General features: G+C 38.6%; 1 protein-coding gene across 2 annotated transcripts; it reads right to left on the reverse strand.

Annotated features, from left to right (window-relative positions):
- Window positions 1-789: 789 nt before the first annotated feature.
- Window positions 790-12,325, reverse strand: LOC125285026 (T-cell differentiation antigen CD6-like). 2 transcript variants are annotated; one of them, XM_048229215.1, is made up of 14 exons: window positions 12,242-12,325; window positions 10,582-10,635; window positions 9,542-9,817; window positions 8,882-9,193; window positions 6,853-7,164; window positions 6,446-6,502; window positions 6,005-6,160; window positions 5,446-5,577; window positions 4,756-4,881; window positions 3,794-3,868; window positions 3,535-3,636; window positions 3,139-3,222; window positions 2,141-2,242; window positions 790-1,402 (listed from the first exon to the last, which is right to left on the reverse strand). In XM_048229215.1, the coding sequence occupies exons 1-14, from the start codon at window positions 12,288-12,290 to the stop codon at window positions 1,272-1,274; spliced, it is 1,968 nt and encodes a 655-aa protein (XP_048085172.1). In that variant the 5' UTR covers window positions 12,291-12,325; the 3' UTR covers window positions 790-1,271. The 2 variants fall into 2 exon arrangements, with proteins under 2 accessions (XP_048085172.1, XP_048085173.1); XM_048229216.1 differs by lacking the exon at window positions 6,853-7,164.
- Window positions 12,326-14,373: the final 2,048 nt, after the last annotated feature.

Raw genomic sequence — 14,373 nt, forward strand, 5'->3', positions numbered from 1 at the left:
GGAATTGTTTTTTGCATGTGAAAGAGCTTGTGCTTCTTAAGGGATTTGTTAATTATGCTATGCTTTACAGTAATCTCTAAGCAAACTGCACACACTTCAAAAAAATAATTTAAAATGTCAAAGGTTCATCTTTGCCTTTATGCAATCATGCACTACCACAGCAAAAGGAAGTGCATTTACCAAAAACCTCATGATCAAAATGGTCATTTTCCAAAGAAGGCGGTGTTATATTATAAGGTGTTATAATGTGCCAGATTGCACAACCTGTTTCAATGACGAACAGTTCATGTTTATATACATTAACATATGCAATGATGCTTTAGTAACAGGGCAGAACTTCAAATTGTGTGTGATACCTTATTTGCACCTGTAAACAGCTTCTGACTATTTTGCATCAATTCTTTCTATATTAAACTCAGTAACACCAAAGCTATTCCTATCATGCTATGGAAATGGTTGATGGCTTTCAAATGTTTGTTAACTTCTCAGATTATCCTTAATGGTCACCTTTGGTAATTCACTGTTGTTAACATTAATTCAATCAAATTAATAATTGGTTATAATAATCATTATAATCATTTATATAATACATTCTAATGGTTTTCTGTTTGTGTTTTCTCAAGAGGATGTCAAGTATTGTTCAGAAGCTATAGATCCACTTGCATGTACACAGCGCCATGCTGTGGCCAATTAAAGAAAAAATAGTCTACACATACCAAAAGTTTTTACAATTTTTTACACATTTTAATTTAAAAGTAGATTATTTACAAATTGCAGTCATATAAACAATAGAACATTACTGGACAGAAATGTAAACGGAGACACATCTTGACAATTGCTATTGAATGTTATTGAGTCAATTCGGTCTTACAATTTTGGCCAGATTCCTAATCTGCAGCCTTCCTTTAATTCTAATAAATAAACTTTAATTCAACTGCTGTACCTGTGGTGTGAGCAAAGCATGATATGTATTTGGATATGAGTACTGGGTAGTTGTTGCGAACCCCACCTCAAGGCCAGACAATAGCAGGTAGTTGACCACTTCATCATGGTCAGTCATCTCATCAGTCTCATCATTCCATGCAGCTGACCACATTGTCATAGTAACAGGCTGAGGACTACCTATCACTATATGTGGCTAACCATGTTGTCATGGTAACAGTCTGAGGACACCCCCCTCCAAATCAGGCCAGGTCAACCCAGGTCACCACAGGCCAGGTCACTGCATGCATGTGAGCACATCATCATGGTCCCAGTCTAAAGACTCTCCATCACTGCAAGTAGCTGACCACGTCGTCATAGTCACAGTCAGATGACTCGTCCTCCGCATCTGGGGGCTCCATGCTCACGGGGGAGTAGATAGGGGAGTCTTCTCCACTAGAGGGGCTTTCTACCGCCACCCCTGAACAGAACCAAAGATAGATAGAGATAGATAGATAGATAGATAGATAGATAGATAGATAGATAGATAGATAGAGTAAGCATTTAAAATGTTTAATTCCTAGAGAGGCCTGAGATCTAGTTAAATGGGTAGGAGTGCTTCAGTGCCCAGACATAGTGCCCGTGAATATGGCTCTTTTCTAGTTTATATTTGTGCCAGATTATGGGCAGGGCTGCTCCTGTAAACTTGATAGTCATTTAGTAAAAAATATAAAGCTGCATAAAAAGTTGTGTTTTATTACAAAAGCCAACTTACACTTTACAATACTTGCATATTGACTAACCACATATTTTGGTCACTTGTAATCATTTTATATTCAGATTTTTGCTACATTGGACTTGTTGACCAATTGTAATTGACCAATCATTTAAGACTGATCAACTACAGTATATTGGGAAAGTTAATTTGCAGATATCTCAAATTTGCAAACATTAAATAATGTTGTATACTGTGCATTTTATGTAATATCAATCAAACTACAGTTAGGCCATTTCATTTCAGTAAATAAACAAAAAAAGGTGCAATATAAAAATTATTTATGAATATTCATCCAAATAAAAGACATCTGTTTCTGCTAATAAACTTTTCACTTCCACATTTGTAAGTACAGCTCAGGTCCTCTGGGGTGAGAGGTGTGTAGTGGTTAAACGGTCCTCTCTGTATAGAGGTCATGGTTCAATTGTGAATGTCCTTATCTACCCTGGCTGAAATTGTGTGTTGCTGTGAGCAGGCGTCTGCGATCTCCTGTATGGTTTCCATCATGTAGCAGGAAGTCATCTGTCTGGTCATAAATTGGTGCTTCTGAGAGACAACAACAGAAATGTGGAAGACAACCTGCTGTCAAGAGGATTCATTTTTGAGCAAGATATTTACAACAATGTTAGTGACTGTTTTTACATTTATGTTTATGGTGTTTATGGTGTATCCAACATTACACAACATTAGAATAACTAACAACAACAACAACAACAGTGTCTGTATCAGTTTGTAGTAAAACATTTAAAATAAAATTTAAATAATGATAATCCTAATAATGATGACAATTTTCACAATAACAATAACTTTTCACGGCATACGTTGTTTTCAGAACAATGTGAGTGATTGTCTATCACTCCAGATTGTGGTAGATATGTTACTTCCTCTAATAGTCATGGGAAGTGCCGAGCCATGAATAATTTGTTAACATTTGTGTCACCAGCAAACCCTTTCATACTGAGAGACTTACAGTATAGATAGGTTGGACATTTGTATCCACATATGCTGCTTATTACCAAGGCCAAGTTGTTGAACTAAAATTATACACCCTGATAGCAGCAATAAGCTTTGCTGTGAGTGAGTTTAACTTAAAAAGGTTAATGTATGCAATTGGCTCATTCACTCCCTGCACTCTCCATCTCAAGCTGATGTGTGGTGAGTGTTCTGGCGCATAATGGCTGCTTTGCATCAACTAGGTTGGTGCTACACATTGGTGGTGGTCAGTGAGGTTTCCCCTTTACTGTAAAGCACGTGCCGAGAAAAGCACTACATAAATGTAACGTGTTGTTGTTGTTGTTGTTGGTGGTGGTGTTGTTGCTGTTGTTATTATAGCAGGTGTGTTGATCTGACCATATCCCATCTAAATCAATCACCAAAAGTAGCTGCCAAAAGTAAGAAGAAGGTACAGTAGGAGATAGTGGCTGTAAGGGTGAGCGTCTCACCTATGTCTGGTAGTGCAGAGCTGGCGGCTCCTGTGTTCTCATAGCATTCACCAGAGGAAGTGCTGGAAGAGTCAAAGGAATCCACTGCCACACAGAAGACAAGTTTAAGTCAGTTTATATTTGCTTCTTTCAATAATGTAAACAATAAGCATTCATGTTTAACGTAATGTTAAACAGCAAATTAGATTTTTTATTGCTGTGTTTTACATTTGTTTCTTTAGTTTTGTAAACACCAAGCACTTGTTAGGCTCAAACCTATTAAACCTACTAACATCAGCAGTAAACACGTTGAAAATAAATATTATACGGAATATGGAAAAGTTACAACAAGGTATGCAAAATGAATCCTAAACCATGACAGTCCACTGAAAGTAAATGTGTTCTGTTACCAGTTACCTGTGCCTGCATAGCTTGTCCTGTTTGGCTGACAGTTGTCCACTAACGGGGGACCATAATACCCAGCATGCAATGTGGCCATGTCCTCAGGAGGGTTGCAAGCTAAAATAAGATTATAACCTCAGTGGAGGATATCACATCTAAACACGGTAGATAAAAATTACCACTGAAATGTATGATTCCAGGTTTCTTGTAAATGGGGATTTTAAGAATGTTTGTAGTCGTGATTAAAGTCATTGAAAGGTTCCAGTTTACTCACCTTCCTCTGTGAGACTGCTCATGTGTGAAACTCCTGCAGTAGGGGTTCTTCTTTCTGAGCTGTATTTCCGTGAATCTGCAGACAAAAAAACATCACCCATAAAATCATGAACAATCATAGTCAGTGGGTAGACATTTCTCCAACTCCAGTTGAAATGTCAGATGAATCATTTGCTTTAGAATATTTGTGCAGAAGAGAATGTAATTCAGTGTTAAATGACAGTGATGAATGTAGAATTCCAGTGTTATGTATGAGATTGTGTGAGAGATTATGTGAATGTGTGAGATTCCAAAACATCAGAAATTAAATGAATACAGTTAACCGCCCCCAGGCCTAGTAGAAATATTCGTAGGAAAGTATTTCATCTGGTGACTTAAATTGAGGTGGTTCACTTTTTTGAATGTTTTTTTTTTTTGAACAAATATTGTCAGTTCTATATAAGTATATATACTTTTTTTTGATCCCGTGAGGGAAATTTGGTCTCTGCATTTAACCCAATCGGTGAATTAGTGAAACAGAAACAGCACACAGTGAACACACAGTGAGGTGAAGCACACACTAATCCCGGCGCAGTGAGCTGCCTGCTACAACGGCGGCGCTCGGGGAGCAGTGAGGGGTTAGGTGCCTTGCTCAAGGGCACTTCAGCCGCGGCCCACTGGTCGGGGCTCGAACCGGCAACCCTCCGGTTACAAGTCCAGAGTGCTAACCAGTGGCCCACGGCTGCCCCTACCAGTGGCCCACGGCTGCCCCTAGTTCTGCTTTGGTTATGGGTTTTGGTACTGGTTTGGTTTAAGTCATAGTGTCGTTCTGCACTTCAAAATTCATCCCTTATTTTCATCTGTAATTATGACTCACCATGGCTAACTTCATAGTTTTCTTTCTGTCTTTGCTTTTGTACTAGATGTCTTATGATACACTCATCATCAACAACACTTGAGCTGACATGAAGACCAGCCACTCACTGCGGAAGGTGGAGAGAGGGTGGGCAAGCTCGACACTCAGGCTTCCATCATGGTCTGTGTCACAGGAAACCGAGCTGTCGATGCTGCTCTGGGGGTAATACGAAGGGGCCGAGGCACTCATCTCCACTGGACATAAGAAAGAGCAGAAACAAGTCAAGAGAACGTGTCTGCCAGCTCTTTATGAAAGCAAAGAAAACAAATAATTGAATGTATGAAATGCTGTGTCAGAGCATGTGTATGAGTCAAGCTGTGTGAACTGCGGAGTAGGGTGCACACAACAACACTAAGGTTGTGGGGTCGATGCAGGGCACAAACAAACTGATAAATATGTGTATCTACCTGCTAAGTATCTACTAGATGTAAATGTGTTCCTTTGCACTTTGCCTGATGCAAATGTGTAATCCGGCACTGTCTGACTAAAGTAACACAATGTAGGAATTCCCCTCGTCACTTTTCAACCCACTGGGTATCCATTTAGTGTCACTAAAGGGGTATGCAACTCATCAAAATGGTCATGCTCCATGCTCCATGTTACATAGTGCAATATCAAGCTCAGGGCGTGCATTGCCAACATTCTCCTTCTCTGCCAACATTCTATTTGTAAGTCAGGATGGCATCAAAATGAGTTTGAAAACGTATGTAAAAGAACTACATTGTGTTGCTTTAATGGACTGTAAATGTTTAATGTACCCGAGTGATCGGTGTGGTCTGCCTCGAAGTTGTTGCTGATGACATTGACCAGGTCGATGCCGTCTCTGTAGACATTCTCATGGCGCTCACCTGAGCTCTGAAGCTCACGTTTTTTCCGTTGAATCAAAAGCTCTGTCAACGCCAGAAGTTTTAGTTTAGCACAGCTCAGATGAAGGTGCATACAGTATTCTGTTTGAGTGTGAAGAAGTTCTACCAAGTACAGTTCAACATACAGTATGAGCATAGTGAAATGCTGTAAATGTGTGTTGAATCAGAGCCAGATCAATTGGACTTCAAACCGGAACATTTTTATTCAATTTTCCAAAGCAACTTACAAATGTCAATTATGTTTGTCAGGTATGTCAATTACAAGAACATTGTTACATTGTCCCCGGAGCAACTCAGGGTTACAGTAAGCACCTGGCTCAAAGGCACAAGGGCGGAAGCCGGGAAATGAACCCACAACTTTTCTGGCTGTTGCATGCTAGCCCAGCTCCTTAACCACTACGCTACTAACGCCCATGCTACGCTACCACATATGAGAAAAAATATCACCCACTGTCTTGCCTCCTGTGTCGGCAGCAGATGATGATGTTTGCAATCAGGGCGATGAGGAGGGCTGCCGATAGAGCCACACAGGCCAGCTGCTCTGGAGAGAGGGTGATCAGTGGCTCACCGGCCCTCACCGAGACTGTGCTCGCATATGGAGAAACATCTGGACAAACAAAATTAGAGAAATGATAGTCACAGTTCATCATAATAAGGTCATGTGATATAACTAAACAGCACATATACAGAAATATACATAAACAGATAGATGATCACAGAATACAGAAAAAACAAAGAGTCAGGCATATCTACTATAGACAACATAAAAAAAAAAACATTAAACCTATAAATCTTTTATATTCTTAAGCAGATGTTTGACATGTCATTTAGCCAGGCATATATGGTTTGAAGCCCTTTAGAGAAACGAGCTGTGGTATTAGTGCAGTCTTGCCTTTTGATGTTGTCATCGTTGTGTCCAGAGTAGGGGTTGGAGGCAGCCCAAGAGAGTCTGAAAGCAGAGGAAGGGAAAGTGTATTCAGATATCTTACTCTAATTTATCATTTGGCATCATGGACAGTCTTTTTGACGGCCTTGGGACCAGACAGGGGATAAACATAAGACATAAAACACAATACAAATACACAACACAAATAGGATGCATACCGTATTAATTCATTAATATTAATTTATATGTAGGCCTATAAGGGTATTTAAAATAAGCTTGAACCAAGCTTTATAACATTTGCACCTGTTTCCACAAATTTCAGTTAAAACTTGTATTTCAGGATATGACCCAAAAGTAAAACAATATGTGCCAAGGAAGAAATCACTAGATTTTCAACTTGTTTCCACACTCACTTGAGCAAATTAATCCTGCGGCTTTTGAGTCAGTGCAAAGAACTGGGCTGTTGGCAAATTCTTGACAGTGCCACAAACTAGTGTGTTTAGGATAACACACATAATACCACTTGGTGCTATTGTCGTGGGTGAACCGCGGATTGAATGCAGAAAACTGGACAGCTCTCCCACAGTTTAGCATTGAACACACAATGTTGGCTTCTTCCTTGGCCCAGCAGGTATCACACACAGTTCCCCATGTCCCATTTCGATGGATCTCTACCCGACCTGAGCACCGATCAAGACCTCCTGACAGCCTGACATCCTTAAACTCTACAATAAGGTGAGAGAAGACAACAACTTAATGACAAGATGAAAATTATTGTAATTATTATGGCTCTGCCAACAAGAGCCCCACAAAACTATTTGTGTATAGTGATCATGCTACTGCATGAGCTGTAGCAGTTATACTGTAAAGTGTCTTGAGTTGTTATTGTTACAGTAAAATATCATTTAATTAAAATAAATACATAAATAACTGAATAAACAAACAAACAAAATGTATAAAAGAATAAATACACACACACGGAACTGCCCGTCTGTCCTTTTTGACTGAGATGGCCCTTCCAAGAAATAAAAATACATTTCAGGGATTAAAGTTATCGCTTTGACAAATATCCGTCAATTTATTTCCGTAGAGGACACGCGTCTTGTTGTACAAAAAACGAACTATCGTGGTTCTCCTGCCTCTGTCATTCACGCATTCTCATAGAAAGCGAAAGTAGCCTCTGCTATGCCAGAGCGCAGATAGGTGGCGCGTCCTAAATGTCCGCTGGAATAGTGATGTGAGTCGACGAGAGATGTCTAGGGATGTGACAGGTGAGCTAGAGGAAACTTTGAGAATTCAAAATTCAGATTGTGTTTGAAAAAAGCGTTGACAAACCTCTATTAGTGCAGCTATGTAGCCTAAAAGCAGCTCCTTCCAATGTTGTTAACGTGAGCGATATTATAAACCACTTGCATTTTTGCATGTGAAAAATTAGACATGTAGCCTAGGCTATATCGAGTCTATTTGATGGAGAATATGTGAAGTTTGAACCATTAAGATGGGCAAAAGGTGAAGCAAACGTTATAGGCCTAGCCTGAAGGCTAATGAATAACTTTAGACAACAGGTGTTCCTAAACTGGCAGCATGGGGCGTTCAGAAACGAAAGCTGATGATTGACAGGATACTGCTGCTGTCTTAAAAATAAAATAAAAACTTTCTAAATAGCCTCATCTCGAGTGTCCCTACAGAGCACAGTATAACATGTAAGATAATGTAAACACTGTTCTGACAACATTAGCCTATTCGTTTAGACAAACTAAACAGCAGAATCTGCATAGGGTGCAGATTAAAACATTTGAAATCCATTTTGCAAACCTGGTCTATTTTTATTGTTTGTCTCAAACAAGTTTATTTATGGTTTGGTCCAACAAAGACAATCTTAACATGGGCTCTAAAAGGCTCCTGGGCTGGTCTGTGGTAAAAGTGTCAAAGGCTGAAATTACTAGCAGTGCATATGAATAAACCATTGTCTGAGTAAGCTATTAAGATAGAATATAGCCTAAATTTGTTGTCAGCTTTTAAGAGTAAGCTATCAATGCACACAAAATGAGTAGGCTAATCTATCAGGGCTCAGGCATAGGCCAGACTGTTTAAGTTCTGAAAATGGGCTGGATATAGGCCAGCCATCTTCAAAAATATCTGATAACCTTAAATGGTACAGATTTTGTCTTTGCTTTAAGCTCTGAACAATGTCCAAACCAAAATGTCAAAAACAAAGAAAACTCAAAAAGATAGCAAACACCCAAATGATGTTACTGTAAAGAAAATAAATAGCCATATGTAATTTATTAATTTATATAATATTCTTTAACCCCCCCTTTTTTCCTTTAATCCCCCCTTTTTTCAGGAAAGAGCAATGACCCCTGAAAATGTTATTTATAAATTATTCTTTACCCCTCCAAAAAAGCAGGGGGAATAAAGATTGCTGAATATGAGCCATACCTGAGCACACCACCCCAGCATCCTCCTTGTGTCCACAGTCATCTGTGCCTCTCCGACCGGGACACTCCCATAAGTTCCCTTCATGGCCAGTGCAGTTCAGATTGTCCAATAGGATGGAGCCATGGCCTGGGCCAAAGCGACCATCTTGTCCCATCGCCATGACAGCGTAGCCACAGCCCAGCTGAGCGCACACAATGTTGGCGTCGTTCAGGTCCCAGTCATCATCACACACCGTGCCCCACTCCTCCTGCCATACTTCCACACGCCCTCCGCAACGATGATCTGCACCAACCAGCTGAACTTTACTATGTCCTGGAGTCAAAGGCGGAGAAGACAATGATGCATATTTATTCCCCTTTAAATATGCAACGATGCATATTTATTCCCCTTTAGGATGTTTTGTGACTTGTGTTAGTAATTGTGGTCATAGCAAGTTGAAATCCAGTTGTTTGCCATCTGCCCCTGGTAGCTTTATCTGATGGTAGATCAATATCAATATCAAGGAGTAAATTGTGGTCATTCCAGACTTTGTGAGGAAAAAGTGAGGAGTGAATTGTGGTCATTCCAGACTTTTACTCTACAAGTCTATCAGGTATGATTGTATGGTAAATCTCAGCCTCATGACTCTTATTATTAGTATATCACTGCTTTACTTCTTACCACATATGACTTTGGTCAAGACTTTACAGTCATTGGCCACCACCTCTGAGCAGTTCTCCAGTCCTGTGTGACTGACTTGGAGGCAGTGAGACAGACACGTGCTGTTGGGCGGTGCCGATGTCTCACTGAAACGGTCCACTTCTCCGCAGTTCAGGGACTGGCAGATCTGCTGTGTGAGGGTCAACCTCAGCTCCTGGGTCAGGGTGACATTTGACTCCATGTCCCTCTGTAGAGTCCAAGTGCATGTCTGCTTCAGCAAGGTCACCCGGGGATAAGCTGTTACGGATGTCAGGCAGAAAACTCCAGAGTTAGTCTAGTTAGAGCTAGAATATATTTAAGCATCCACTGCAGCACAAACTCCAATGTTACTAGTACTGCACACAACTGCCACAGCACTATCTAACACAAAGAGCACTAGAGTGTTTTACAGATATCCCTCTTCTCTTGTCAACCCCATGACAAATAATAAGATCTTAATGGAATGTTTTTATGATAACACATCTTCCCAAGTATTTTGCTCTACATCTGATTTGTCTGACAAGTAGCTGATTTAAATAAAATAGCATTTATGACACCCCTTCTGCTTTTTTTCAAATACAATGGGCTAGATTATACCCCAGATACAGGCCATTGTTTTTTCACAGCAACCAGAAACTGATCTAGGATATCAGCTGCACCTGCAAAAAACCTTCAATATGAAGTGCAATCCGCTACAACAGAAAACCACATCCTGTCACTCTGCAGAACAATTACAGGGAGGTTTTCAGCAGGAGTAGGAGGTGAAAGTTCAACTTAGCCAATGGTTTAGTTCTGCACCAGTTATTGTACAATTCACGGTGCAGTTCAGATGCAGAATCATTCAGTAAATTCAGAATGCGTCATAGGTGTCATCTGCAGAAGCTGTTGCTACTGTTCTACTGCATAATAGTGTATTATTGTCATATTTCTTCCTCTCTGTGAAGTGTTTAGAGTGTTTCACTACAATAAAATGTGTCAGTTTGTCTTTAAAACACTTTTTAAAAATGTAATTAATTACTTACGTTCTTCCTTAGTCAGAGTTGTTACAGCAGTTGGACTGGTGAGATTCTGGTGTGCTGGAAAATATATATATTTTATAATATTTTATATATATATATATATATATTATTCTTAATTAAAATGTAATCAAAATGTGCCCCAAACATGTCTTGTGAGGTAATAAAATAGGTATTAAAAAGGTATCGCACACTCTGGCTCTATGTGTTTCTGTTTATTGTACTCAATATATAATATTGTATGCATATGGTAATATAATGTATAGTGTAATATGTTTCAGCCTTCATATTTTCTTAACATCACATCAAACTTTTTGTCACATTTATTACAGATATTAGAACTCAATGAGTAATATTCTATTCTTCTGGCCTGTGAAATTTTCAGTCTCAGACCAATGACACATGAGCCTCATCCCTGGTGGGAAGGATACTTATTGATGTTTTTGATCATTTAAGTCCACCAGTATTGTTCACAAACCAGATAAAGTGGTAAAGTGAAATAACAATTTTATCATTGACATGGTGTGGGTAATTGAAAACAATTCTGACAAAACAAAAAGACAAATTAGACAATTTACAGTTCGTATTAAAATGTAATTATTTATGTATTATCAATTGTAAGGTAGTCAATTTGTTATATGTAACAAACGAAAATATATATTTATGATGCTATTTAAAGAGCCCATGCTGTACCATAGATAAATAAATACAGTAAAAATCATTGTTTTACCCCAGGGACAAGAATGAAAAAGTATAGGTATACGATGAAACCAAGTAAGGGTATTTATCTATGAATGAAACATGTTACATCATTGCCACTCAGGACTATAAAGGACTATAAATTGAGCTATTCCCACATATGTTTTTGTGTTCCTACTAGCTTCCCCACATACCATTTTAGTCCTATGAAAATGACCAAAAAATGTGACCACACTTTTGTTTTATCATTAATATCTCCATGTGCTATCTCCATTAGTTGCAGATACTTTAAATATTGGCTCAAAATGAATTGTAATGAAAGTATTGAATATGCAAACAATGCAAACAGTTTTGCATTTTGTTCCAAATAGGGCCTATGTAAAACTAATGGGCATGCAGTACACATTTTTAATGATCCAATCATACTGAGAACATGTTTGGGCAAGCTAGCAATAAAGCTTTTTACGATATTAATGTCCAAACATGGCCTCCATGATGAGACATTTTTGAGAGTGTAAAATTTATGACAAATCACGGGTGAATTCTTTTTCAAAAATGTTGAAATGGAACAAAAACATTTTACAGGTCTTAGTTTTGGGACCTAAACATTACTGAAGATGGACAAACTTTAAGCAAAATCTGAGATGGTGCAGCAACCATTTTCCTGGACTCTGCCTGATTTTATATGGAATGACCAATTTATAACTCATTTGTCAACAGTATAAAAGCAGTATTCAACAGAATGAATAATGCTGAATGATGTGTAACTCAAGAAAGCATAACAGTCTGAAATCATTATAATTAGGTATCTAAATATAATTTTAACAGTATCAATAGCAACGTCCCTTACACCATCATATGAAGTATCACAATGAACTTGTGCATATATCTCTGGATACACATTTAGCATTCAACAAATTCATTGGTGTTTTTTCTAGAATATAAAAAAACAATTTGTTGACCTTACCTCCATATCTAAGGATCTGGAAGAACATGATTAATTTCAACAAATACATCCTTTTCTGCTAAAAACCTGACATGAGCAAAGTGCGAGGAGAAAGAACGCATCGAGCAAGGAAACAAAATGACAGTGGCATTGTTTTTTTCAACTGCAGTTTCCTGTGTCTCTCCTTTTGTGTCGTGTGATGGTATTCTAATTTACATGCTTGTGGTTTCAGAAAGATTCTGTGTACGATTGAGAAGTTTAGTTTCTCTAAACAGGTTTTAGGGGAGGATATAGTGATAATCACAATCAGAAGCACGGCTCCTACAAAATGTTTATAGCCTGTATGTAAATGATGTTGTAATGACTTATGTTTGAGGGGAAACCAGTGTTGCAAATGTAACCGGGTGGACTTCTGCGTTGTGTTGTGTATTCATAAAGTTGACCCAAGCGAGCACTGGATACTGTCACAAAGCTTTATTCTGCAATTTGCACACAAACACAGCCAAACAACCGTGGTGAGTTCCACAATAGCTCTTTCAACTCCTCCCTCAATATACATATTAAACAAGCCAAAATGCAAAAATGCATTTAAAATAAAGGATAAAAACATAGCACCTGCACACAAGCACAGCAAAACAACCGTGGCGAGTTCCATAACACATCATTTTAACTCCTGAAGTTCACACAAGCCAACTACTGTGTGGTAATGTGCTAATCCAGCTATACAGCTGAAGCCACACACCACTGTAGGGCTAGTTCTGGCATGTAGCTACAGATAACATGTAGGGGAGAACGGGGTTGGTTGTCACATGGGTTGGTTGTCACATTCATCAGATCTCACTAACTAAAGGGTGCTGTTAGAAACCATTGATAAATGTTCAGAATTGGGGACAGAGTTCACCTAAAAGGATATTTCAGGAGTAGGAGGCATAACATTGAAATAAGAGGACTGAACTGCTTTTTCATGTGAAAATGTAAATATCAAACACTTTGCTAGGTTGCTGATTTCAATGAAATTAAACTTTTTACATTTATTTTAAGAATATCTCTTTTTTTCCCATTTTGCCCATTGAAATAACATAGTGACAACCAACCAACATTTGATGGTTCACATCTTTTGAACAGGATAAGCTTGAGCTGAGTAAGGGGACTTCCTGTCCTGACACTTTCCATTACACATTGAAAGGGAATCTATTAAGGATACCGTTACATTTGTCTGAATACAGACAATATAAGGTGACGCAATCTTATGGATGACTTTATTTAATATTAATATTTAACAGATTGTTTATAATGCTGCAAACACGCAACATACCTCCCTCCATATAGATATTAAACAGACAAGAGGAAGGGGGATCCGACAAGGAGGGAGAGAAGGGGCTACCAGAGACCCTTACTAGCACCATCAAAATAAAAGAATAAGAGTAAAACCACATGATTAACTAGATCTATTGTGCAATTATAATGTAATAATGTATGACATACGTATAAAGTCTAACCTGTTCAGAAATAGTTTCAATAGCTTTGACATATTTTGCTGTGGACAGCTGAGACCACTGGATGGGGAACAATACAGGCTACTGAATTACACATAGGCTACTGGGTTTGTTTGTGTGTGTGTATGTGTGTGTGTGTGTGTGTGTGTGTGTGTGTGTGTGAGAGAGAGAGAGAGAGAGAGAGAGAGAGAGAATGAATGCCCAACTAAGTGTGTAGGCATGTTTTTGTGTGAAATCTAATCTAAGTTAACCAACAAAACTGGCTTTTACATTTAAATTATTATAATTGATTACATTCATCTTTCTTATATTATGTAACCAGGATCTATCTGTATATTGACTTCTACAAAATATAGGTCAAGTTCATATCCTCAAATGGCCTCCCTTCCTAGAAAAGTGTAAGTGTCATATGTATGACAGCAGGGGGCGACGTGTGCTTTAAGGGAGCCCTTATTAAAACTTATTTGAAGATAAATAATGGAAAAAAAATCCAAATCTGTTACTGCCATGAGGCTGTCTGGCAGGTGCGCAGTTATGTGATAGTGGTAGAACTCCCAGGCAGGCTTTTCGATACAGATTATTTTCAGTTGTCATATCAGAGAATATAAGCCTATCTAAATTTTAACGACGTTTTCAATGCTATGGCAAATGATATGT

This window comes from Alosa alosa, chromosome 20 (assembly GCF_017589495.1).
Source record: "Alosa alosa isolate M-15738 ecotype Scorff River chromosome 20, AALO_Geno_1.1, whole genome shotgun sequence".
NCBI classification, from domain to species: Eukaryota; Metazoa; Chordata; class Actinopteri; order Clupeiformes; family Clupeidae; genus Alosa; species Alosa alosa.